Here is a 26,458-nt window from a genome sequence, read left to right as displayed (position 1 = left end):
GGTCTTTGATGATGGTGATGTACAGATGGGTTTTTGGTGTGGATGTCTTTTCTGTTTGTTAGTTTTCCTTCTACCAGACAGGACCCTCAGCTGCAGGTCTGTTGGAGTTTGCTAGAGGACCACTCCAGACCCTGTTTGTCTGGGTGTCAGCAGCGGTGGCTGCAGAACAGCGGATCTTCATAAGACCACAAATTCAGCTGTCTGATAGTTCCTCTAGAAGTTTTGTCTCAGAGGAGTACCTTGCCGAGTGAGGTGTCAGTCTGTCCCTACTGGGGGGTGCCTCCCAGTTAGGCTGCTCAGGGGTCAGGGACCCACTTTAGGAGGCAGTCTGTCCGTTCTCAGATCTCCAGCTGCCTGCTGGGAGAACCACTACTCTCTTCAAAGCTGTCAGTCAGACAGGGACATTTAAGTCTGCAGAGTTTCCTGCTGAATTTTTGTTTGTCTGTGCCCTGCCCCCAGAGATGGAGCCTACAGAGGCAGACAGGCCTCCTTGAGCTGTGGTGGGCTCCACCCAGTTCGAGCTTCCTGGCTGCTTTGTTTACCTAAGCAAGCCTGGGCAATGGCGGGCGCCCCTCCCCCAGCCTCACTGCCACCTTGCAGTTTGATCTCAGACTGCTGTGCTAGCAATCAGCGAGACTCCGTGGGCATAGGACCCTCCGAGCCAGGTGTGGGACACAATCTCCTGGTGTGCCATTTTCCAGGCCCATTGGAAAAGCGCGGTATTAGGGTGGGACTGACCCAATTTTCCAGGTGCTGTCTGTTACCCCTTTCTTTGACTAGGAAAGGGAATTCCCTGACCCCTTGCACTTCCCGAGTGAAGCAATGCCTCACCCTGCTTCGGCTCACGCGCAGTGCACTGCACCAGCTGTCCTGCACCCACTGTTTGGCACTCCCTAGTGAGATGAACTGGGTACCTTAAACGGAGATGCAGAAATCACCCGTCTTCTGTGTCGCTCAGGCTGGGAGCTGCAGACCAGAGCTGTTCCTCTTCAGCCATCTTGGTTCCACCCTGGTTCCCACTCTTTTGGTAAATTTTGTATTGTGCAAATTTCACCTCAACAATGACTTGTTTGAAAAAGAGAAAAAAAGGCTCTTAGAAGCAACTGCAACCCATAACTTATTATTATCCTTGTTCTCTGTTTCATAAATATTTGTGTGTCATGAGCCTGCCATGGCAATTCCTGCCCTTCCCTTGGCCCAGCTTAGCTTTTACTTCTCCCCACCAAGCTGCTGTACTTCAGAGATTTACACACCTGCCCACCTTCCTGCCCCCAAAGGGCCCCCTCACCTGAGCTCCTCAGCTTGCCCTAGCTGCTCTGCAAGCTTCTCCTCCTTGAACTGCAGCTCTTCCCTCAGCATAGATTTTATGAGGTCTTTGCACTCTTCATACTCTAAGACAGACACACTTGCCTCAGTGGAAAGCTGGACATGCTGCTGTGGTCATTGCCTACAGGGCAGGAGCCAGGTTTATCCCAAGGACAAAACTGTCCCCAGTACCAGGCTCTAGGCAGGGATTTCCACATCTTTACTCTTCAGTCTCCCTATTTTCTAGCATCCGATCCACCAAAATTTAGAGACGAAGAAAGAGAAACTCAGGACACATCAAGGAAATTGACAAGGTGATTCAACCACAATGAAGTGGAGTCAGAATTCACAGCCCCTGAGGTCTGACTCTGAATGCGGGGTCACTTTCCCAAGTGGAGTGAGGGCTGGGGGAGGGATAGCATTAGGATATATACATAATGTAAATGACGAGTTAATGGGTGCAGCAAACCAACATGGCACACGTACACTTATGTAACAAAACTGCACGTTGTGCACATGTACCCTAGAACTTGAAGTATAATAATAAAAAATATATATATACATATATATATAAAAGAAATGGCGGTGCAAGGGCTGCTGCACAGCTAGCAGAGCCGTGGTGAGGAGGACAGCTCCTGTCCTGAGCTCTCCACCTCCCCCGCCTGCCAGCCCAGGCGGCCCCAGCAGCAGCGACCAGAGGAGCCCACACAGCAGCGCAACAGCCAGGTGGACGCCTCCATCTACAGCCTCGTGGCAGACGGGACCTGTTAGGACACAGCCATTGTGGGCAACAAGGACTCGCCCTCCATCTGGGCCGCCGTCCCAGGGAAAACCTTCGTCAACATCACGCCAGCTGAGGTTGGTGTCCTGGTTGGCAAAGACTGGTCACGCTTTTTCATGAATGGGCTGACACTGGGGGGCCAGAAATATACTGTGGTCCCGGACTTGCTGCTGCAGGATGGGGAACTGACCGTGGATCTTCATATGAAGAGCATCGGTGGAGACCCCACCTTCAATGTCACTGTCACCATGACTGCCAAGATGCTAGGCCTGCTGATGGGCAAAGGTGTCCACGGCAGTTTCACCATTTCATAACAAAGAAATGTTATGAAATGGCCTCCCACCTTCAGCGTTCCCAGTACTGACCTCCTTTGTTCCTTCCCCTCCACCGCTCCCCACAGCTTTGCCCTCCTTTCCTTCTCATACACACACCATTTTAATTTCAGGGGCCATTACCCCACACACCTTATTGCTGCCAAAACCACATGGGCTGGGGACCAGGGATATACTGACAGACACCTTCCCCTACCCATACCCCTCCTGTATGTGGTTGGAAAACTTTTTTGTTTTGAGAGATTTTTTATGAATAAAAAAGATTTTACTAAAAAAAATAAATAACTGTACATATGTGGGCATATTGTTTGAATCTGTATTCTTTTACTTTGATATATTTATGAATACTTACACCATTACTACCGTTTTTAAATTACTGTAGCTTTAAAATCAGGTTTGAAATCTAGCAGAGTAAGTCCTCCAACTTACTGCTTCTTCAAGATCGACTTGCTTATTCTAGGTTCTTTGATTTTCAAATACATTTTGAAATTAGCTTTTAAATTTCTCTAAAATCTCCTACTAGAAATATTAATCAGAATTGTGTTGATGTAATATGCCAACAAAATTGAGTCTTCCAATCAAACATGATATATATTTCTCTAGTCTTCTTTAATTTTTCTCACCAATTGCTTTTAGGGGCCTTGTACCTGCTTCATTGCATGTGTTCTTAAGCATGTAATGATTCTGGCTATTAATCTCTATTATGTTTTATTGAATTTCATTTTCTAGCTGCTAATTGCTAGTATGGAGAAATTAAGATGATGAAATCAACTTTATGAAAGTATAATTTCGGTACAACAGACTGCACCACTTTAAAACGTGTAATTCAATGCATGTTTACAAATGTATACACTGATGGAACTACTGCCACAACCAAGATAGAGGAAATTCCCTATGCCCCAAAGTTTCTTGTACATCATTGTAGCCCTTTGCAGTTCATCAGTCTTTGAACCCTCAGCCCCAAGGAGCCACTGTCACTTCAGATCCGTTTGCATTTTTAACCATTTTCTATAAATGAAATGATAACTGTGTTCTTTTGTGTCTGCCTTCTTTCATGCATCAATGTAATTTTAAAATCCATCCATATGAGTATTTGCATCAACAGTTAATGCCTTGTAATTGCTGAGTAGTATTCCTTCACAGGGCTATACCATGTTTGTTTGTCCTTTTACTTGTTGTTGGACATTTCTATCATTCCAAATTTGGGCTATTATGAAGAAACTATCATGAGCATCCGTACGTGGCAGGCCAGGTCTCACTAACCCAGGCCTCCCTAACAGCTGTTTCAGTACTGACTGAGTGGTTCAGTTAAATATTAAGAGGAAAGAAAAAAAAAGCCGGTGCCCTTATATAAAGGCTGGAATGTAACAAAAGCCCACCAAGAGTTTTGCCTAGGCTTTTCCTGGGCCTTAGAGCATGACGAAATAAAGAAGGCATTCTTAACAGGATTAATTTAGTATAAAACAAGTTTTATTGGGGGTCTGAAGAAACTCCCCAGGCCTCCACAAACAAATTTATTGGAGGTCTGAGGGAACTCCCCAAACCTCTGTGATTTAGTAGCAGACAAGATAAGGGCCCTCAGCACCTGGACCCATTTAGATTAAGTGCATTTACTGAGGTTCCAGAGGAAGGTCTTCAGGACTCAGACCTTAGTTATAGAGTAAATGAAGTTAATCACTTATGTATTTAGATGAATGCACACTTCCACATACACATACAGCTTAGAAGGTACATAAGCTCTGGAAAACTTTGTAATTTTGAGTTGGTCTGGTGATAATTTCCAGGCCTTTTCCCTGTAACCAGTTGCAGAAGTAAAAACTCTCTTCCTCCCCAGTTCGTCTGCACCTCATTACAGGGCCACCAGAAATAGCAGCCCGCCCCTCAGTTTGGTCTGGAAAACACATACAGATCACTGTGCAGACATGCTGTGTAAATTCCTAGGAATGGAATGACTGTCCATCTGATTGGTATATGTTTCACCTTTAAGAAACTGTTAGATTTTCAAAGGAGCCGTACCATTTTTCATTCCTACAAGTATAAGACTTCCAAGTGCTTTATATCCTCAACAACATGTGCTATTTTCAACCTTTTTAATTTTAGCCATTCTCAAGGATATCTACCGGTATCTCATTGTTGTATTTATTGATCTCCCTGATGACTAAACAGTAAAGCATCTTTTCCTGTGATAATTGACCATTCATGTATCTTCTTTTCTGGGAGTATCTTTTCAATTCTTTTGAGAAATTGTTTCATTGTGTTGTTTATCTTATCAGACTGCGATAGATAGATAGATAGATAGATAATAGACTCTAAAAAACACCCTTTGTGGGAGATAAATATGATATCTCCTATATTGTGGCTTCTTTTTATGTTCTCTTAATGTTCCCTATTTGGAGATAATGATAGATAAGCTTCAAAAAAAAAACCTTCATATATATATACGTATATATATATATATACGTATATATATGTATATATATATATATATGTGGGTGTGGGTGTGTATACGTATATGTATGTCCTAAGAATCATTAATTAGACACATATGTGAGTATCTATTTCTGGATTCTCTCTTCTCTTCCACTGATATATGTTCTATTTTTTTCAACAAAACACATGATCTTGATTTTCATAGCTGTAGAGTAATTCTGGAAATAGGTAGTGAATTCATTCTCCATTATTCTTTTATAATACTGCCGTCTCATTATTCTTGATAATTGACATTACCATATAAATGGTAGAATCAGCTTGTAAATTTCTGCCAAAATGCCAGTTGGAATTTTTATTAGAATTGCATTGGATCTGGAGATCAATTTGTGAAGAACTGACTTTTTAAAAATAACTCTTCTGATCCATGACAAAGTTTATCTCCCCACTAATTTAGTTCTTTCATAATTTCTCAAAGTGATTTTTTTTTGTAGTTTTTGGTGTACTGGCCTTGCGTAAATTTTGTTGACTTTCTTTCTTTCTTTTTTTAATTGAGACAGAGTCTCGTTGTGTTACCCAGGCTGGAGTGCAGAGATGTGATCTCAGTCCACTGAACCTCTGCCTCCCAGGTTCAAGTGATCCTCCTGCCTCAGCCTCCCAAGTAGCTGGGAGTACAGACACATGCCACCATGCCCAGTTAATTTTTTGTATTTTTAGTAGAGACTGGGTTTCGCCATGTTAGGCATGATGGTCTCAATCTGCTGACCTCATGATCTGCCCACCTCAGCCTCCCAAAGTGCTGAGAATACAGGTGTGAGCCACCCCGTCCAGCCTGTTGAATTTATTTATAAGCATAACATGTATTTAGATGTTACTTTAAATGAAATCGTATTTTTATTTCATTTTCCAAATGCTCATTGATAATACACAGAAATACAAAAGACTACTTATATTGAGCTTATATTCTGCAATGTTACCAAACTCACTAATTAGTTTTGGTAGATTTTTGTAGATTTCTAGAATTGTTTTTTTTTTTTTAATTATACTTTAGGTTTTAGGGTACATGTGCACAGTGTGCAGGTTTGTTACATATGTATCCACGTGCCATGTTGATTTCCTGCACCCATTAACTCGTCATTTAGCATTAGGTATATCTCCTAATGCTGTCCCTCCCCCCTCCCCCCACCCCACAACAGTCCCTAGAGTGTGATGTTCCCCTTCCTGTGTCCATGAGTTCTCATTCTTCAATTCCCACCTATGAGTGAGAACATTTCTAGAATTGTTAACATACACAGTCATCATCTGTGAATAAAGACAGCTTCAATTCTTTATTTTTAAACTCTTCAATACTTTATTTATTTTTCCTACTTTTTTGCATTGATTTAGATATCTAGTATAATGCTGAATTGAAAGAGTAACAACAGGTATTCTACTTTTTTCTCTGATTTAATGAAAAAGGATTCAATCTTATGCCATTTAATATAATGTTACCTGTGGGTTTTTCAAATCTGCCCTTAATGGGGTTGGAAGTGTTGCCTTCTGTTCTTATCATGCTGAGAGTTTTCTGGGGTTTTGTTTTTATAAATCATGAAAAAAGTTTTCAATTTTGCCAAATGCTTTTACTGTGTATGTCAGGGTAATCATACGGTTTTTCTCTTTTGCCCTGATAATAGATAAAATTATATTTTTAAATATAAAAAAGATTTCTTGAATCAAGCTAGGACAGTTTTTTTAATTATAAACTTTTAACAAATATGTTGAAATGTAACTTACATACAAATAACTGCACATCATTAAAGTATATAATTTTAAGAGTTTGATCACAGTATACATGAGTCAAAGAGAAAGGACAGAAAATACTAAGTATGGCTCAGCATATGTGGTCTGTCTTGGTGAATGTTCTATGTGAGTTTGAGAAGAGTTATTTATTAGCTGTTCTTAGATGTATTTTGCTTAAATGTCGACTTGGCTGACTTGTGTCACTGATTCTGTGAATTAATTTTGTTCTAGTGGGCAGTAAAATTACTGTCCGATCACTTTGGACTTAACGTGGACTTGGTTTATGTTTTGTTACAGTGGATTCATGGAAAGCCCACAGCATTTCCCAAGACCCTCTAATTTGGCAGGACTCAATCACCAATCCACCGCTTTGTGGATTTTGTCAGGGTTTGGTTTTAGGCTTTACTAGGGCTGGTCTAGAAGGGGTTATAAAGCATGACACTTATTCCTAAAGCACAGCCATTCTAGTGTCTCAGTTGGATACCTGGGTTCTAACGAGGTGTGCATGAATTCTTCCCACCCTGGATGGCAGGAACTCCATCATCCATTCCCCAACCCTCCTCCACCACAAGTACCTCTGATCCAAACTCGATTTTATAGCAGCCACTCCTATGTTAAACCTGTTAGTCTTTTCCTTCTGCAGGTACAGTCCAGTCCTTGATAAGTGTGCACATGGAACCCCAGATGGACTTTGAGACCTGCCCCTCTGAACAGCTGTCTCCTATTGGTGCCTTGCCCTGCAGATTGCAATTTCTTCAGTGGCCTTGAACTCTGATCTCTGCCTTCTCAGCTCAGTGAGGCTGCCCTGCTCTGAGTGGACTCTAGCCCGCTGTGCAGCTGCTGAGAAATTCTCCCCAGACAAAGAACTAGGAAATCATGGGGTTTCCCCCTTAAGTTGCCTGTTGTCCACTGTCTGAAAACAATTTTATGGTTGTTTGTGGAGGCAGGATTAGTCTGATATGATTTATTCTAACAGATACAAGCAGAAATCTGTTATACTCTTTTAATTACTGTGCCTTTATAATATTATGGTAGACAGAATCCTAAGATGACCCCCAGTGATCTTTGCTCTTATATAATCACTTCTTCCTGAGTGTAGACAAAGCCAGTGATATCACTCCTGTGATTGTGTTATGATTTATGGCAAAAACAGGTTAGCAGATGTAATCAAGGTTCCAAATCAGTTGAATCTAAGAGAGATTATCTTATGAGCTTCACCTAATGAATGAGAGTTCCTTGGAGGGACTGAGGTCTTCCTGGAGAGATGTGAAGTGCAGAAGGGTTTCCATGCAGGGTGATTCTCCACTGCTGGCTGGAGGAAGCATGCACTAGGAACACGGGAGACCTCTAGGAGCAGCGAGAGGCTCCTGGCTGACAGCCAGCAAGAAAACAGAGATGTCAGTCCTACAGTCACAAGGAACTGAACTCAGCTGACAACCTGAGGAAACTTGAAAGAAAGTTCTTCACCAGAACCTCCAGAAAGAAACCTAGCCTAATTTCAGCCTGTGAGGCCCTGAGAGGAAGACCCAGCTAATCCAGGCCTGAACTTCTGATCTGTGGACACTGAAAGAAAGAAAATGGTTGTTATTTTAAGCCTCTAAAGCTTGCAGTAATTTAGTATGCAGCAATAGAAAATTAATACAAATAAAATGGAGAAGACTTTGGAGTTGGGACAAGAATGAAACGGTGGGAGAGGGATGCCTGTATGCTGATATGGTTGATGTCTGTATGGTTGAATTGGGTCTACCATTCCTCATCTAATTAGCTATGGTCTATTAACATGTGTAGCTATACACAAATACTGGTACTAGGTTGAATCCTGAGGGAGAAGATATTGCATTCTTGAGAGTAGACGAGAACACCCTGAATTTGGGGTCACCGTATCATAAGTCATATATCAGGTCCCTCTGGGAAGGCCTAGAGGAAGATTTACAGAATACACTTGTGACAACATTGAAGGCTTCTTTCTTCCCCAAAGGGACCCGATCTCCCCTCAGTCAAGAAGCTCCAGGTCTCAGAACTGGATGCCAGGTTATAAATTCCCACTATACTGACTCCATCAAGCTTCTGTCCTCAGAACTAGAGTTTATCAGTAAAAGATAGACTTATGGGAGTGTAGGCATTTATTCTCTTATTTTATATAAATCAGTTAATGTGCAGGAACAAAACAGACTTTGAAGAAAGAAAGTCACAGTTGCCACAGGAAAACAGCTTCCACATCCTCATGAGTCATCATGGGTGTTCCGTTGGGAGGACTTGATATGAGGCTTTCCTCCTCATGGGCTAGTACAGATCTGGGGGAAATGTCATCAAGTCCTCGATTCGGAGTGTAGCACCTGGGGCTATTGATTCAATAGGCCTTCTGCAGCTGGAAATGCAAGTATTGCATTTTCATGACTACCACAGTTGCCCTTAGGTTAGCATTCTTCAGAGCCAGAATCCAAAAAGCCACAGAAGCTCTGAGTATTTCCCTTTCCTCAGTCACCCACATAAACGGCTTCAGGTCCTTCTGGGGAAGACCTGAAGGAAGATTTACAGCATACACTTGTGGCAGCATTGAAGGCTTCACTCTTCCCCAAGGGATCCAATCTCCCCTCAGTCAAGAAGCTCTAGGCATCTGAACTTGATGCCAGGTCATAAATTCCCACTATGGTGACTCCATCAGGTCTCTGTCCTCAGAACTAGAGCTTTCCTAATTATTACATAAGTTGGTTTCTTAGTAGATTTCCCATCCATTACATTCCCAGACACCTCACAATGATTAGTAACCACCACATGTCCCTGCCTCTCAAGGAAATCGCTTCTGCCTTGTCTCTAGATGGCCAAGTCCCATGGCCTGTCCTCTACTCTTCCAGAACCCTGTTGTTCTCACTGACAGCAGGGAGGGCAAATCCATGCAGCATCTCCTGCCATGACCTTTAGCCTGCAGAGGAGAGGCGCCACAGGACTTTTACATACACACCGCTGTTCCCCTCACCCATGCATTTCTTAACGCCTTGGTGAGGAGAATGTCTCTGGATCTTCCTTGGTGGGAGCTAAAGGAACAAAGGTAAATAATGCTATGGGACCCACTGAGAATTGGGGCTATGGAAGAGTGGCCACTGAAGTAATAGACAGATACATCTATTGCCAGATACTCAGTGCCAGAGCAGGGAGGGAGTGGGAAGAAATAGGGACCTCACCTTCCTCTCACTTCCAGGCTCCACTGGGTGCCCGCCATTGCTAAACCTAACTGGAAGTGTGCACGCAGGGGAGCCAGAGATGCATTCTAGAAGGGACAAGCCCCAAGTGGCATAAGACAGGATGGAAATGAGTAGAGAGTGGATCTGTGGTCAGGTGGAGGGGATGTTATAGGGGAAACAAAAGGAGAATACTAGCTAATAATGCTAGATGGCACTAATATCCCAAAGTCTTTGCTCTGTTCAGAAAAGAAAATTCAGCATAAAACACTCAACCAGGAGTCAAGATATTATATTTTCAACTGTTGTTCCAACAGCTGTATTATAAAGGGCCAGTTTATTTCATGCCTTTTTAATTTGACTTAAACTGCCAGGTGGCATTGGGGCTGGCACAGCCATGTTCACTTATGTGTTGCAGAGTATACAGAGACTGCCAGGCTGAGGGAAGACACAAGAGAATAGAAGAGGTGCTCACAGAGAACAACAGACCATGAGGCCCCAGAGTCAGTTGCAGCATCAGCCACTGTCACCTGCTCATTTTCCCAGACAGAGCCCACAAGCCTCAGCCATACTTTGCTTCTGCAAGATGCTTCTTCACCTTTTCAATAAACCTGCCTGAATTTAAGCTGACGGGAGTTTATTTCTCCTTCATTATAAATGAAATTCTTCACCACAATGATCTCCAGTGAATTGTGGGCACAGCAGGCAGACCCATCCCTGCTTCTGTTCCACTATCTCCCCTGTAGGTTGAAAAGGAGGAGGTACTGAATTACCTCCAAATGTTCCTCTGGGTCTGACATTCTGTTATTCTGGTTTCTTTCCAGCTACTTTGCTTTTGGAAGCATGTATCCTAAGGTGTCCAGTTGAAAAACCTTTGTCTACTGTGTCCAAGCATTCTTGGTGGTATTTCAGATAAGACACCCTTGGGTTGCTGCACTCACAACCACTGAACCAATTCTATGACCATCTGTTTCATGGCCACATGTTTGCTCATTTTATATGTACATAAAAGGAGGGGACAGACAGCAAACTTGCATGTTATAAATTGTATCATCTTAAAAAGGAAACAAGGCAAGACTTTGCAATAAAACCTTAAGATGCATTAAATTTAATCCTAATGCAATAAAGAATGCCCATAAAATTCTTATCTAAAGAATGTTTAGAAAATTGTTGAACAAGGGACATCATCATTTAAAGTGATATGAAGAAAACTTCTCAGCTAAGCATATGGGCTAGATTAGAGAGAAAAATAAAGGACCCATCTCTGCCCTGGAAAAACTGCTGGTAGCATCTTTCAAAAAGCTCTGTTTGAGCACATACCTTGATCCATAGGCTCACATTTGATCCCAACTGGTGTCTGCTTCTTGGCATTAACAGTGGATTCTCAACTACTAAATCTTAGCAAGATCTGAGTTTCTCCAGGTATGATATTATTTTGTTTGACCATCCTTATCTTCAAGGGCTACCAAGAAGGAACAAAGAATTTATTTACTTCCCCATGAGAAAAGGTTTTACCAATGAGACACTTTCTTACCATGACCCCAGGGCGCCCTATACCTTGTTCACTTGAGTGCCCTGTGTGGCTTGACATAAGCTCATGCTGGTCACAGGGCTCTTTATATGATTAACCTCCTTCCTGAATCCCAACTTCATGGTGGTGGTGATGACAGGTGTCCTGTATCCCATGCTCATGTCCCTGAAGTCATCAGCCATGTCTCCAGTTAGAAAAAAATCACATGTATATAGAGAGGCCTCTTTGGAAGTAGCAAAAGCTTTCTCACCTTCATATATTAATGGTCGGAATGTACAATAGTATAAACACTTTGGGAAAAAATGTCTGGCATATTCTTACAGAACTAAACAGCTACCTAGTCTATGACTCAGTAATTCCTAAGCATTTATCCAAGAGAAATTAAAACATGTCCAGAAAATGATTTATACAAGAATGTTCATAGCAGTTTAATTCATAATAGGAAAAACTGGAAACATTCAAGTATCTGTCAATACAAGAATGGATCAATAAACTGTGATACATTCATTCCATGGAATGGCTAAAGGAACAAACGGTTGACACACAAAACATGGACGAATATCAAAAACATTTTGAGTGCAGTAGGAGCCATACGCAAAAAAGTACTCACTCTTTAATTCCATTGATGATGTTCTGATGGAAAAAAAAAAAGCAGTATTTGCCTATAGATAAAGTCAAAATTGACCAGGAAGGGGCATGAAGAAATTTGATGGTGATGAGAATGTTCCATATGTTCATATTCATTTGTCAAAACTCATCTAATGTTCACTTATAATTTCAGCATTTTATTGTATGTAAATTTTACCTGAAAGGCAAAAAAACTGTAGATAAATATTGAACTTTAGGAAAGGACGTGAATGCTGAAGGATTCAGTGGGACGTGAATTCAGTGTACTGATGTCTGCAGTTTACTTGAAATGCATCAAAAAATGTAGATGAATGAAGAGGTGGATTGGGAGATGGGTAAATATATAGATATATGATAAAGCAAGGATAGTAAATATTAATGATAGAATCTAGGGGATAGGTATATAGGTAAAAGCACCCCACCTTTGTAAAAGTCTTTCAACTTTGTTTTAAATTTGAAAATTTTAATAATGAAATACTTCAAGCCTTTGGAAACCCCAGCACAAGGGAAATCACCATCACTTCATCTGTCGACTATATCATGACCATGTTCATTAGAACACCGACTTCTCACCCAAAATAAAGCCATCTGTGTAATCACTTTAAATGGAACTGCCAAAGCTGGTCCAGGAGTAACCAGGGCTATGGCCAGAGGGACTCTTGCTGGAGAGAAAATTGGCAAATACTTCAAACTTAATGAAAATAGAACAAAACATACTAAAATTTGTGAGATGAAACTAAAGTGATACTTAGGAAAAAACATATAAATTTATAGGTCTATAAAAGAGAAGAAGAAAATTTTTTTTTTATTATACTTTAGGGTTTTAGGGTACATGTGCACAATGTGCAGGTTTGTTACATATGTATCCATGTGCCATGTTGATTTCCTGCACCCATTAACTCGTCATTTAGCATTAGGTGTATCTCCTAATGCTGTCCCTCCCCCCTCCCCCCACCCCACAACAGTCCCCAGAGTGTGATGTTCCCCTTCCTGTGTCCATGAGTTCTCATTGTTCAATTCCCACCTATGAGAGAGAACATGCGGTGTTTGGTTTTTTGTCCTTGCGATAGTTTACTGAGAATGATGTTTTCCAGTTTCATCCATGTCCCTACAAAGGACACGAACTCATCATTTTTTATGGCTGCATGGTATTCCATGGTGTATATGTGCCACATTTTCTTAATCCAGTCTATCATTGTTGGACATTTGGGTTGGTTCCAACTCTTTGCTATTGTGAATAGTGCCACAATAAACATACGTGTGCATGTGTCTTTATAGCAGCATGATTTATAGTCCTTTGGGTATATACCCAGTAATGGGATGGCTGGGTCAAATGGTATTTCTAGTTCGAGATCCCTGAGGAATCGCCACACTGACTTCCACAATGGTTGAACTAGTTTACAGTCCCACCAACAGTGTAAAAGTGTTCCTATTTCTCCACATCCTCTCCAGCACCTGTTGTTTCCTGATTTTTTAATGATGGCCATTCTAACTGGTGTGAGATGGTATCTCACTGTGGTTTTGATTTGCATTTCTCTGATGGCCAGTGATGATGAGCATTTCTTCATGTGTTTTCTGGCTGCATAAATGTCTTCTTTTGAGAAGTGTCTGTTCATGTCCTCTGCCCACTTTTTGATGGGGTTGTTTGTTTTTTTCTTGTAAATTTGTTTGAGTTCATTGTAGATTCTGGATATTAGCCCTTTGTCAGATGAGTAGGTTGCAAAAATTTTCTCCCATTCTGTAGGTTGCCTGTTCATTCTGATGATAGTTTCTTTTGCTGTGCAGAAGCTCTTTAGTTTAATGAGATCCCATTTGTCGATTTTGGCTTTTGTTGCCATTGCTTTTGGTGTTTTAGACATGAAGTCCTTGCCCACGCCTATGTCCTGAATGGTATTGCCTAGGTTTTCTTGTAGGATTTTAATGGTTTTAGGTCTAACATATAAGTCTTTAATCCATCTTGAATTAATTTTTGTATAAGGTGTAAGGAAGGGATCCAGTTGCAGCTTTCTACATATGGCCAGCCAGTTTTCCCAGCACCATTTATTAAATAGGGAATCCTTTCCCCATTTCTTGTTTTTGTCAGGTTTGTCAAAGATCAGATAGTTGTAGCTATGCGGCATCATTTCTGAGGGCTCTGTTCTGTTCCATTGATCTATGTCTCTGTTGTGGTACCAGTACCATGCTGTTTTGGTTACTGTAGCCTTGTAGTATAGTTTAAAGTCAGGTAGCGTGATGCCTCCAGCTTTGTTCTTTTGGCTTAGGATTGACTTGGCGATGTGGGCTCTTTTTTGGTTCCATATGAACTTTAAAGTAGTTTTTTCCAATTCTGTGAAGAAAGTCATTGGTAGCTTGATGGGGATGGCATTGAATCTATAAATTACCTTGGGCAGTATGGCCATTTTCATGATATTGATTCTTCCAACCCATGAGCATGGAATGTTCTTCCATTTGTTTGTATCCTCCTTTATTTCATTGAGCAGTGGTTTGTAGTTCTCCTTGAAGAGGTCCTTCACATCCCTTGTAAGTTGGATTCCTAGGTATTTTATTCTCTTTGAAGCAATTGTGAATGGGAGTTCACTCATGATTTGGCTCTCTGTTTGTCTGTTATTGGTGTACAAGAATGCTTGTGATTTTTGTACATTAATTTTGTATCCTGAGACTTCGCTGAAGTTGCTAATCAGCTTAAGGAGATTTTGGGCTGAGACAATGGGGTTTTCTAGATATACAATCATGTCATCTGCAAACAGGGACAATTTGACTTCCTCTTTTCCTAATTGAATACCTTTTATTTCCTTCTCCTGCCTGATTGCTCTGGCCAGAACTTCCAGCACTATGTTGAATAGGAGCGGTGAGAGAGGGCATCCCTGTCTTGTGCCAGTTTTCAGAGGGAATGCTTCCAGTTTTTGCCCATTCAGTATGATATTGGCTGTGGGTTTGTCGTAGATAGCTCTTATTATTTTGAGATACGTCCCATCAATACCTAATTTATTGAGAGTTTTTAGCATGAAGGGTTGTTGAATTTTGTCAAAGGCCTTTTCTGCATCTGTTGAGATAATCATGTGGTTTTTGTCTTTGGTTCTGTTTATATGCTGGATTACATTTATTGATTTGCGTATGTTGAACCAGCCTTGCATCCCAGGGATGAAGCCCACTTGATCATGGTGGATAAGCTTTTTGATGTGCTGCTGGATTCGGTTTGCCAGTATTTTATTGAGGATTTTTGCATCAATGTTCATCAAGGATATTGGTCTGAAATTCTCTTTTTTGGTTATGTCTCTGCCAGGTTTTGGTATCAGGACGATGCTGGCTTCATAAAATGTGTTAGGGAGGATTCCCTCTTTTTCTATCGATTGGAATAGTTTCAGAAGGAATGGTACCAGTTCCTCCTTGTACCTCTGATAGAATTCAGCTGTGAATCCATCAGGTCCTGGACTCTTTTTGGTTGGTAAGCTATTGATTATTGCCACAATTTCAGAACCTGTTATTGGTCTATTCAGAGATTCAACTTCTTCCTGGTTTCGTCTTGGGAGGGTGTATTTGTCGAGGAATTTATCCATTTCTTCTAGATTTTCTAGTTTATTTGCATAGAGGTGTTTGTAGTATTCTCTGATGGTAGATTGTATTTCTGTGGGATCGGTGGTGATATCCCCTTTTTCGTTTTTTATTGCATCTATTTGATTCTTCTCTCTTTTCTTCTTTATTAGTCTTGCTAGCGGTCCATCAATTTTGTTGATCTTTTCAAAAAACCAGCTCCTGGATTCATTAATTTTTTGAAGGGTTTTTTGTGTCTCTATTTCCTTCAGTTCTGCTCTGATTTTAGTTATTTCTAGCCTTCTGCTAGCTTTTGAATGTGTTTGCTCTTGCTTTTCTAGTTCTTTTAATTGTGATGTTAGGAGTCAATTTTGGATCTTTCCTGCTTTCTCTTGTGGGCATTTAGTGCCTTAAATTTCCCTCTACACACTGCTTTGAATGTGTCCCAGAGATTCTGGTATGTTGTGTCTTTGTTCTCGTTGGTTTCAAAGAACATCTTTATTTCTGCCTTCATTTCATTATGTACCCAATAGTCATGCAGGAGCAGGTTGTTCAGTTTCCATGTAGTAGAGCGGTTTTGAGTGGGTTTCTTAATCCTGAGTTCTAGTTTGATTGCACTGTGGTCTGAGAGACAGTTTGTTATAATTTCTGTTCTTTTACATTTGCTGAGGAGAGCTTTACTTCCAACTATGTGGTCAATTTTGGAATAGGTGTGGTGTGGTGCTGAAAAAAATGTATATTCTGTTGACTTGGGGTGGAGAGTTCTGTAGATGTCTATTAGGTCCACTTTATGTAGAGCTGAGTTCAATTCCTGGATATCTTTGTTAACTTTCTGTCTCGTTGATCTGTCTAATGCTGACAGTGGGGTGTTAAAATCTCCCATTATTATTGTGTGGGAGTTTAAGTCCCTTTGTAGGTCACTCAGGACTTGCTTTATGAATCTGGGTGCTCCTGTGTTGGGTGCATATATATTTAGGATAGTTAGCTCTTCTTGTTGAATTGATCCCTTTACCATTATGTAATGGCCTTCTTTGTCTCTTTTGATCTTTGTTGGTTTAAAGTCTATTTTATCAGAGACTAGGATTGCAACCCCTGCCTTTTTTTGTTTTCCAGTTGCTTGATAGATCTTCCTCCATCCCTTTATTTTGAGTCTATATGTGTCTCTGCACGTGAGATGGGTTTCCTGAATACAGCACACTGATGGGTCCTGACTCCTTATCCAGTTTGCCAGTCTGTGTCTTTTGATTGGAGCATTTAGCCCATTTACATTTAACATTAATATTGTTATGTGTGAATCTGATCCTGTCATTATGATGTTAGTTGGTTATTTTGCTCATTAGTTGCTATAGTTTCTTCCTAGTCTCGATGGTCTTTACAATTTGGCATGTTTTTGCAGTGGCTGGTACCGGTTGTTCCTTTCCATGTTTAGTGCTTCCTTCAGGAGCTCTTTTAGGGCAGGCCTGGTGGTGACAAAATCACTCAGCGTTTGCTTGTCTGTAAAGTGTTTTATTTCTCCTTCACTTATGAAGCTTAGTTTGGCGGGATAGGAGATTCTGGGTTGAAAATTCTTTTCTTTAAGAATGTTGAATATCGGCCCCCACTCTCTTCTGGCTTGTAGAGTTTCTGCCGAGAGATCAGCTGTTAGTCTGATGGGCTTCCCTTTGTGGGTAACCCGACCTTTCTCTCTGGCTGCCCTTAACATTTTTTCTTTCATTTCAACTTTGGTGAATCTGACAATAATGTGTCTTGGAGTTGCCCTTCTCGAGGAGTATCTTTGTGGCATTCTCTGTATTTCCTGAATCTGAATGCTGGCCTGCCTTGCTAGATTGGGGAAGTTCTCCTGGATAATATCTTGCAGAGTGTTTTCCAACTTGGTTCCATTCTCCCCATCATTTTCAGGTACACCAATCAGACGTAGGTTTGGTCTTTTCACATAGTCCCAAATTTCTTGGAGGCTTTGTTCATTTCTTTTTATCCTTTTTTCTCTAAACTTCCCTTCTCTCTTCATTTCATTCATTTCATCTTCCATCAGCGATACCCTTTCTTCCAGTTGATCGCATCTGCTACTGAGGCTTCTGCAATCTTCGCGTAGTTCTCGAAACTTGGCTTTCAGCTCCATCAGCTCCTTTAAGCCCTTCTCTCCATTGGTTATTCTAGTTATCCATTCTTCTAATTTTTTTTCAAAGTTTTTAACTTCTTTGCTGTTGTTTTGAATTTCCTCTCGTAGCTCAGAGTAGTTTGATCGTCTGAAGCCTTCTTCTCTCAACTCATCAAAGTCATCCTCCATCCAGCTTTGTTCCGTTGCTGGTGAGGAACTGCGTTCCTTTGGAGGAGGAGAGGTGCTCTGTATTTTAGAGTTTCCAGTTTTTTTGGTCTGTTTTTTCCCCATCTTTGTGGTTTTATCTACTTTTGGTCTTTGATGATGGTGATGTACAGATGGGTTTTTGGTGTGGATGTCCTTTCTGTTTGTTAGTTTTCCTTCTACCAGACAGGACCCTCAGCTGCAGGTCTGTTGGAGTTTACTAGAGGTGCACTCCAGACCCTGTTTGGCTGGGTGTCAGCAGCGGTGGCTGCAGAACAGCGGATTTTCGTGAGACCACAAATTCAGCTGTCTGATAGTTCCTCTGAAAGTTTTGTCTCAGAGAAGTACCGGGTTGAATGAGGTGTCAGTCTGTCCCTACTGGGGGGGTGCCTCCCAGTTAGGCTGCTCAGGGGTGAGGGACCCACTTTAGGAGGCAGTCTGACCGTTCTCAGATCTCCAGCTGCGTGCTGGGAGAACCACTACTCTCTTCAAAGCTGTCAGTCAGACAGGGACATTTAAGTCTGTGGAAGTTCTTGCAGAGTTTTTGTTTGTCTGTGCCCTGCCCCCAGAGGTGGAGCCTACAGAGGCAGGCAGGCCTCCTTGAGCTGTGGTGGGCTCCACCCAGTTCGAGCTTCCTGGCTGCTTTGTTTACCTAAGCAAGCCTGGGCAATGGCGGGCGCCCCTCCCCCAGCCTCGCTGCCGCCTCGCAGCTTGATCTCAGACTGCTGTGCTAGCAATTAGTGAGACTCCGTGGGCATAGGACCCTCTGAGCCAGGTGCGGGACACAATCTCCTAGTGTGCCGTTTTCCAGGCCCATTGGAAAAGCGCAGTATTAGGATGGGACTGACCCGATATTCCAGGTGCCATCTGCTTCCCCTTTCTTTGACTAGGAAAGGGAACTCCCTGACCCCTTGCGCTTCCCGAGTGAGACAATGCCTCGCCCTGCTTCGGCTCGCGCACAGTGCGCTTCACCGACTGTCCTGCACCCACTGTTAGGCACTCCCTAGTGAGATGAAACTGGTACCTCAAGCAGAAATGCAGAAATCACCCGTCTTCTGTGTCGCTGGGGCTGGGAGCTGAAGACCGGAGCTGTTCCTATTCGGCCATCTTGGCTCCACCCTCGAGAAGAAGAAAATTTTAAAATGATCTAAATTTATAGTCTTAAGATTCTAGAAAAAGACAAGCAGATTAAACTTAAAATAAGTAGAACAAAAGAAATCAGAAAAAGCAGAAAACAATGAAATAAAAATCAGATAAACAATTAAAAATTAAAGCCAAAAGCTGTTTTTTAAAAGATTAATAAAACTGATATATACCTACAAAGATGAATTAAGGAAAAGGAAAGAAAATGCAAATTATCTTTTTATCAGGAGTTTAAAAGGTGATATCCAGAGATTCTACAGACATTAAAGGGATAATAAAAGATCACGATAAACAACTTTACGTCCATAAAAGCAATACTCAGATAAAATGGGCAAATCTCTTGGAAAGTACAATTCACCCGAGCTGACAAGAAACAGCAAGAATATCCCTCCCCCTATGAAAGAAGTTGCACTTATAATTTAAAAATCTGACACTAAGCAAAATCTAAGCCCAGATGCTTTCAAGTTGAATTCTTTTCTTTATCTATGGATGACATGATACAAATATTAAATTCTTTCAGAATATAGAAGAAGAAACTTTTCAATGCTTTTGAGGCAAGCATAACCCTGATACCAAAACCGAAGTAAGTATAAAGCTGGTATCAGAAAATTTTATAAGAAAAAAATTATACACCACTCTTTCTCATAAACATAGATTCAAGAAATCCTACAAAATATTAACAAATCAAATCCAAATATATAATAGGTATAATAAATCCTGACCAAGTCTAGCTTATCCCAGGAATATAAAGTTTATTCAACATTTGTAAATCAATTAATGTAATTCAGCCCAATGACAGAATAAAAATATTATACAATTATTTCAATAAATGCAGAAAAAGTATTTGACAAGATTGAAACTCATTCATGATTTTAAAAAGAAAACAAAACATGCGGCACACTAAGAATAGAAGAAATTTTCTTTAACTTGCAAAATGCATCTATGAAGAACATAGAGTTAATATCGTGGTTAATAGTGAAATGCTGAATGCTTTCCATCTCAGACAGGGAATAAGGGATTGATGTCAGCTCTTATTCCTACATTTATTCACTAACATCCTGGAGGTCTTAGTGCAATAATAAAAAACAAAGACAAATTAAAAGGAATAAAGTGTGGAAATGATACGTAAAACCATCTATATTCACAACAAACATGCATGTAGAAAATCCTAAGAAACAGTCTTAAAATTACTAGTATTAATCTGTGAATTTAGCAGGGTCACAGGATTAAATGGACAAAAGCTAGAAAGCCTCAACAAATGAAGAGATGTAACGTGAAAAAATGGGAAGATTTTAATGTTATCACAGATGTCATTTTTACTTTGCATCTCCTGGGTTTCCAGTGTTAGTTGGAAAATTGATCCCCATTGCCAATATTATGTATATACTTTAAGTTGTCTTGAAAGATTTTTAAATTAAATTAAAATTTTATTTTACATTTTAGGTTTAAATTCATTTAGAAATTACTTTTGAGTGTGATGAGGTCCAACATTATTTTCTTCCAGATGGACACTAAATTTTGCCAGCATAGACTATTTTTTAAAATTTATTTCCTTCACTGATTTGACACATCATTACTATGTACTAAATTTTTATAGACAATGATCTATAATGAGTTATCTGTACTTTTTCACTTATCTATTTATTTGTTGGTTTATGTACTGATACCATATAATTGTTCCTAATCAACTTGTGGAGGCTGAGGCAGGAGGATCACTTGAGCCAAGAGTTGGAGGCTGCAGTGAGCTAGGATCACACCACGGCCCTCCAGCCTGGGTGACAGAACAAGACTCTGCAGCAAAAAAAAAAAAAAAAAAGTACCTCTTAAGTATACTGCTTACTGCATTTTGACAAATTCATACGATTTTAGTAGACTCATAGAGTTGTGCAGCTGTCACCAAAATCCAGTTGTAGAACAGTTTCTTCACCTCTTCAATTTCCCTCCAGCTTCTTTGCAGTCAGTCTCTCCTCCCTCACCCACCCCCGTTACTCCAGCCCCAAGCAATCATTACTTTGTTCCGTGTCTCTATAAATGTGTTCTTTCTGGCCATTTCATAGAAATAGAATAAAATAATATGTAGTATTTTGCAATCAGCTTCCTTCACTTAACATGTTTTTGAGGTTCATCCATGTTGTAGCATATATGAGATTTCATTGCTGAATAGAATTCCATTCCGCAGACACACCACATTTTGTTTATCCGTTTAGCAGCTGATGGACATTGAGATGCTTCCAGTTTTTGACCATTGTGAATAATGCTGTTGTGAACATTCCAGAACAAATCTTATGTAGACATATGTTTTGATTTTTCTTGGAGAGATTTCTAGGTGTGGAGTTGTTGGATCATATGGTAACCATATGTTTAACTTTTTAAGAAACTGTCAAAATGGTTTCCAAAGTGACTATTATTTGACCTTTCCACCAGCAATATTAGAGGATTCCAGTTTTCCCACATAATCAGCAAGGTTTGGTATTCTCTGTCTTTTTAAGCATAATCATATTCATGGGTGTAGGTGGTATATTAGTGTGGTTTTAATTTGCATCTACCTAAAGACTGATGACATTGAGTACCCTGTTATACGCTTTTTAGCCATTTATATTTCTTCTCTGTTAAAATGTGCATCCATGCCCTTTGCTGATTTTTAAAATTAGGTTGCTTCTTGTTGAGTTAAAAGAGTTATTTATATATTGTGAATTCAAGTCCTTTGCAGGATGTATGATTAGCAAACATTTTCCTTCAGCCTATGACTATCTTCTTCTTAATGGTCTCTTTAGAAGCAGGAAGGTTGTTAATTTTAATAAAGTCCATTTTATTAATGATTTCTATTATAACTTGTGCTTTTGCTGTATTATCTTAGAACTCTTTGCTTAACCCAAATTCACAAAGATTTTCTCCCATGAATTCCTCCTGAACTTTTCTATTTCAGCTCTTACAACTAGGTCTATATCCATTTTTAGTCAATTGCTGTGTATGTGTGATGTCAGGCAAAGTGCCATGAGGCAGCTTTATCTGGACAGCAGCAGAAGAACTTGGAGGTAAGCTATGTTTAAGAGCTATCCTTCCCCAGCCCATGAAACTGAGATTTCCTGTTGCATCTGTTAGTGATTGGCTAATGCCTTGAGGGAAGAGAGATAAATGGGATATATGGATTATACACTCCCATATACGTCCCGTTTTGGGGGACTGGGTGCAAAATGGTTACAGTAGCCCAAGGATAGTCCTACTAGAAGAATCCTTAGGAGCAAAAACGCACGAAAGGCAGGGAAGGATTGTACGGAGGGGCTAACAGGGATCTCAGGTGATCTAGGTTGGGTTCCTAGGAAGTCTCCTCCTGAGATGGATGCAAAGGGGAACTTGCACTTATCAAGGACTCAGTAAACACGTGTCTTGGGAGTTAGGAACATATGGAAGGCATTTCATAGTTTGTACATATTTTTGTCAACATGAAAATAGCAGGCATCTAGACTTATAATCTCCTAAAGATAGAGAAATTTGACAATCAAAGATTCCATCCATTTAAGAACAAGTGAGCTCTGAGAGAATCCTAAGTGTTAGCTGATATTGCCCTATCCCAGCCCACAGACCCCACACTTTTAAGATTTGTTGGGTTTCCTATGTGTGGTCAAAGGAACACTAGCCCAGTGAATTTGACACTCTGAGTAAATAGATAGTTCAGGGAACGTAATGTTACATAGTTATAACACATTACTTATCACTCTCACTGCAGTAGCCTTCACATCATGTAGCCTTATGGAAGCCAACTTTGTATGCAACTCAATTACAGGCTTAGTAAGGCTTCTGCTTGGCCCCATCCCAGGTTAAACAGTATCTCTAAACTGGTTTCACCACTGGGAAAAGGATATGTGTCCAAGATATAATAAAAAGCCTTAGAGACAGATTATTGCACACCATAGGGGTGTTCTTAAGTGTGTAATGATTCCAGATAGGATTGCTATCATGCTATTTCTAAGAATAATACTCTGAACTAACTCTCTGAGATCTGGCACTGACTAACGGCCAATGCTAGAAGGAATCATTGTTCCTTTTCTTAGACAAGGAAAATTGAACTCCTGCTGATTTGGCTAAAATCTCCACAAAATGATTTGGAGAAAAGACACAAAGAACTGTTTTTTTCAGTTGCTATGATCTCCCTTTACTGAAGGATAACCTGGGAAAAGAAAAAAGGTAGCCCAGTCAATTTTCATTGTAAACAGATAGTGACAGACTGCCTGGTAAATACACCAATGGTCCTTACTATTGGAAACCTTCTTACATGTGGAGCGCTTTTAGTAAGATGTGTCATATCCACATAGGTAATCATGGTAGTGAAACCTGGAATCTGTAGATTTGCATGCCATTGTTCCTTGGAAATTATCACATAATCTATGTGACTATCAGTTTTATCGAATGGAAATGACCAAAAATGGCTCCATATTTATGTAAGTTACAATCTCGCACATCACTTACAGAGCTCTTATATTACATCTGGGCTACATTATTTCCTAATATGGAAGGGAGGCTCTTTGGGGAGTGATGGTGGTGCTCTCATACTTGTGATTTTTGTGTGTCTCACAATTAGTTTTCTTCTTGAGTATGATAATATCAATTAATAAAATTTGATACTAGGTATGGTTTATGATTCTCATAAGGTTTATTTGCAACCCAATCTTTTGTGTTTTCTCCATTTCATGTGGATATTCTCTTATGCAATTCCCTGACCTTTCTTAAAATAGTGGTCATGTCCTTTGCAGGAACATGGATGGAGCTGGAGGCCATTATCCACACCAACTCAGGAACAGTAAACCAATACTGCAGGTTGTCACTTATAAGTGGGAGCAAAATAATGTGAGCACACAGACACAAAGAGGGGAACAACAGACACTGGGGCTTACCTGAGGGTGGAGGTTGGGAGGAAGGAGAGGAGCAGAAAAAATAACTATAGGGTACTAGGTTTAGTACCTGGATAATGAAATAATCTATAGAATATGAGTTTACGTAACAAACATGCACATATACTCCTTAACCTAAAATAAAAGTTTAAAAACATAGTGACTGTTGGCCAAAGTCAAACCAGAATAATCAGTGTGTAGGGTCATGGTTAGCTTATGGATCAAATACTCCGTGGCCTTTAGGTCCCTATTAAACTAAATATGTTACCGGAGTTCCTTCCCAAACCATATATTCTTTTGTATGTGCCCATTTGCGACTCCAGAAGCATGACGCCAGTTTTCACTGCTATCTGGTGGTCTTTGTTTTGAACTCCAGTAATCTTAACTTACAAATTGAAGCTTTCTGTTTTATTACATGGACTGAGAGGTCAAGATAAGTACAGCTTATTGAACAGCATAAATAGACTCTTGTTTTTCTGCAGAACAATGGAGTTGAGCAGCACTCTTTGTTCTTAATGAATTATCTTTTATATTTATCTGGAAAGTGGGTGATTTTTATATTTATTATTAAAAGTTTTATACAGAGTTATTTATACTGCCTCTATTTATCCCATTGAGAAGTGAGTTCATATTGTACCAGTAACTCAAAGATAATTTATCACTCTGAAAACTTACTTTTACCCACTGAGCAATTACAGGCTAGGACTCCAATGGATCTTAATAAGCTTGGTACATAATTGCTCAATATATGGTATGTGATAAGCTTAATTTTATTAGCACTCCTCATAAATCATCATAATGTGATTTTCAGAGGGAAGCTAAATGGCTTGGAGCTCTGGCATACTGAACCTTGTTGTTTGTGGTCATCAGCTCTATGGTGATGTGGGGTCTTACGAGGCTTCCTGACAGATGAGAGGTATCTCAAGGGACTATATTTCAACAGGGAGGTAATCACAGCTTCCTCATTCCCAGCATAATTTAAAACACCTTTGTTTTCAATCATTTGATTCACTGTTTCTTTTTCTTCTCACACGCTCTTGGGATCGTGCACCTTCCCCTCATGGCTGTATCTCTCTTTTTCTCCCACCCACGACAGTCTCCAGGCCCATGGGACTGAGGAAGTAGTTGTCTTGTGGTGGCCCTGAGTTTTTCACTTAGGAGCTGCCCTAGTGCTGCCATGTCCCACTGAGACCTCTTTGGTGACTTGACCTCCTTAAACCATTATTTCACTTCAGCTCATCCATGTAAGTTGGAAGAAAATTGGGCCATTTATAAAATGCATAATGGAATTCTTCCTCATCTCTCCTAACACAGGCAGCAACTGTGACCTTCAAGAAAACTCTTGCCCTGAGCTCCGAAATCCTCCAGCATGAAAAGGAGAAAAGACGAATTGAGGCTGAACTCCAAGAGCTGAAGGAACTCTACTCTGGGCCTTCCAGGTAGGACCCCTTCCCTGGAGGAGGGAAGTTCCTTGTTAGGGGTCACCAAGGACAAAGGACTTGCGCTACACCTGCTGATTCCTTCTATTTTCCTCTGATTTTAAAACAAAGTAAAACACGCGCGGGTGCCTACTGTACTTAAAGAATAAGTTGGTCTTCCAGGTTAGCACTGCTTCTAGGGCCAGGAGGATCCCTAGGGCTCTCTGTTTGCAGTCCCCAAAGGGGCCGCAAGGGTGCGCCATGGTGCTTTCCCTTGGAACTCTGTAATGAAGCAAGATGCCTGCTGGTTTCAGTTCCTGGGAGATTGTGGCAAATACTAGCCCTGCGTATCCAGAGGTTCCTGACTTTTGGTCACACCATTCCAGGGAGCGGCCTAAGGCCTGCACTGTCCAGGCCTCGGGAGTTGGCTGTGGAGGCTCAGAGCCTCAGGTGAAGCAATCTTATTTGATTTCCTCTAAAACAGATCCTAACCGGAGAAAGATGCATTCATGCTTCTTCTGCTGGTGGAACATATTCCCTTGTATTTCTCTCAGACTGGGCAAACCTTCCAGTAGTCCGGGGCCTCCTGCTGTGTGCTTTGGGGGGATTCAATTGGGAGAGTGGAGGAGAAGCAGTAACAAGATAGGAGGAGAATGGCAAGAATGGGGAGGTGGAGACAGATGAGAAAACGGCCAAAGAGACACATGAGGAAGAGCGGTAGGGTGCGGGGGGCGGTGGGTGAGCTATCAAGGTGGTTCTCTTGTCATCCCCAGAAGGGCAGACCCTTTCTCTGGAATGCCCCCGACCCTACTCTGTGCCTACACATCCTACCCTGGTCAAGCATCCCCTAGCTGCCTTTCTTTCTACAAAACAGCTTCTCATCCCTTTTCCTTTCCCCTGATTACAGGGACTCTCATTTTCCCTTTTTTTTTTTTTTTTTTTTTTTTTGAGTCAGGGTCTCACTCTGTCTCCCAGACTGGAATGCAATGATGTGATCATAGCTCACTGCAGCCTCGAACTTCGGGGCTCAAGCAATCTTTCCACCTTAGCCTCCTGAGTAGCTAGGACTATAGGTGTGTGCCACTATGCCCAGCCCAATTTTTTCTTAACCTCGAAAAGGCTTAGATTAGTGAAACACAGTGCCTGGAATTCCATTCCTTGTGTGTAATCCAGAGACATTGGTGCTCCCATGCCCCCGGACACCATTACATAAA

The 26,458-nt window shown here is 40.8% G+C and overlaps 1 protein-coding gene and 1 pseudogene across 1 annotated transcript in view; one reads left to right on the top strand and one right to left on the bottom strand.

The window, feature by feature from the left end:
* LOC115837636 (putative neuroblastoma breakpoint family member 7) overlaps window positions 1-26,458 on the bottom strand; it is a 655,832-nt gene that overhangs the window by 27,507 nt on the left and 601,867 nt on the right. The window contains 1 exon segment of the mRNA XM_030824746.1: window positions 1,289-1,391. Within this exon segment, the coding sequence (XP_030680606.1) occupies window positions 1,289-1,391 (103 nt within the window).
* LOC100597447 lies at window positions 1,885-2,450 on the top strand (annotated as a pseudogene).

Source organism: Nomascus leucogenys, chromosome 12 (assembly GCF_006542625.1).
Source record: "Nomascus leucogenys isolate Asia chromosome 12, Asia_NLE_v1, whole genome shotgun sequence".
In the NCBI taxonomy this organism is placed as follows: domain Eukaryota; kingdom Metazoa; phylum Chordata; class Mammalia; order Primates; family Hylobatidae; genus Nomascus; species Nomascus leucogenys.
This window is presented reverse-complemented; position numbering and strand designations above follow the sequence as displayed.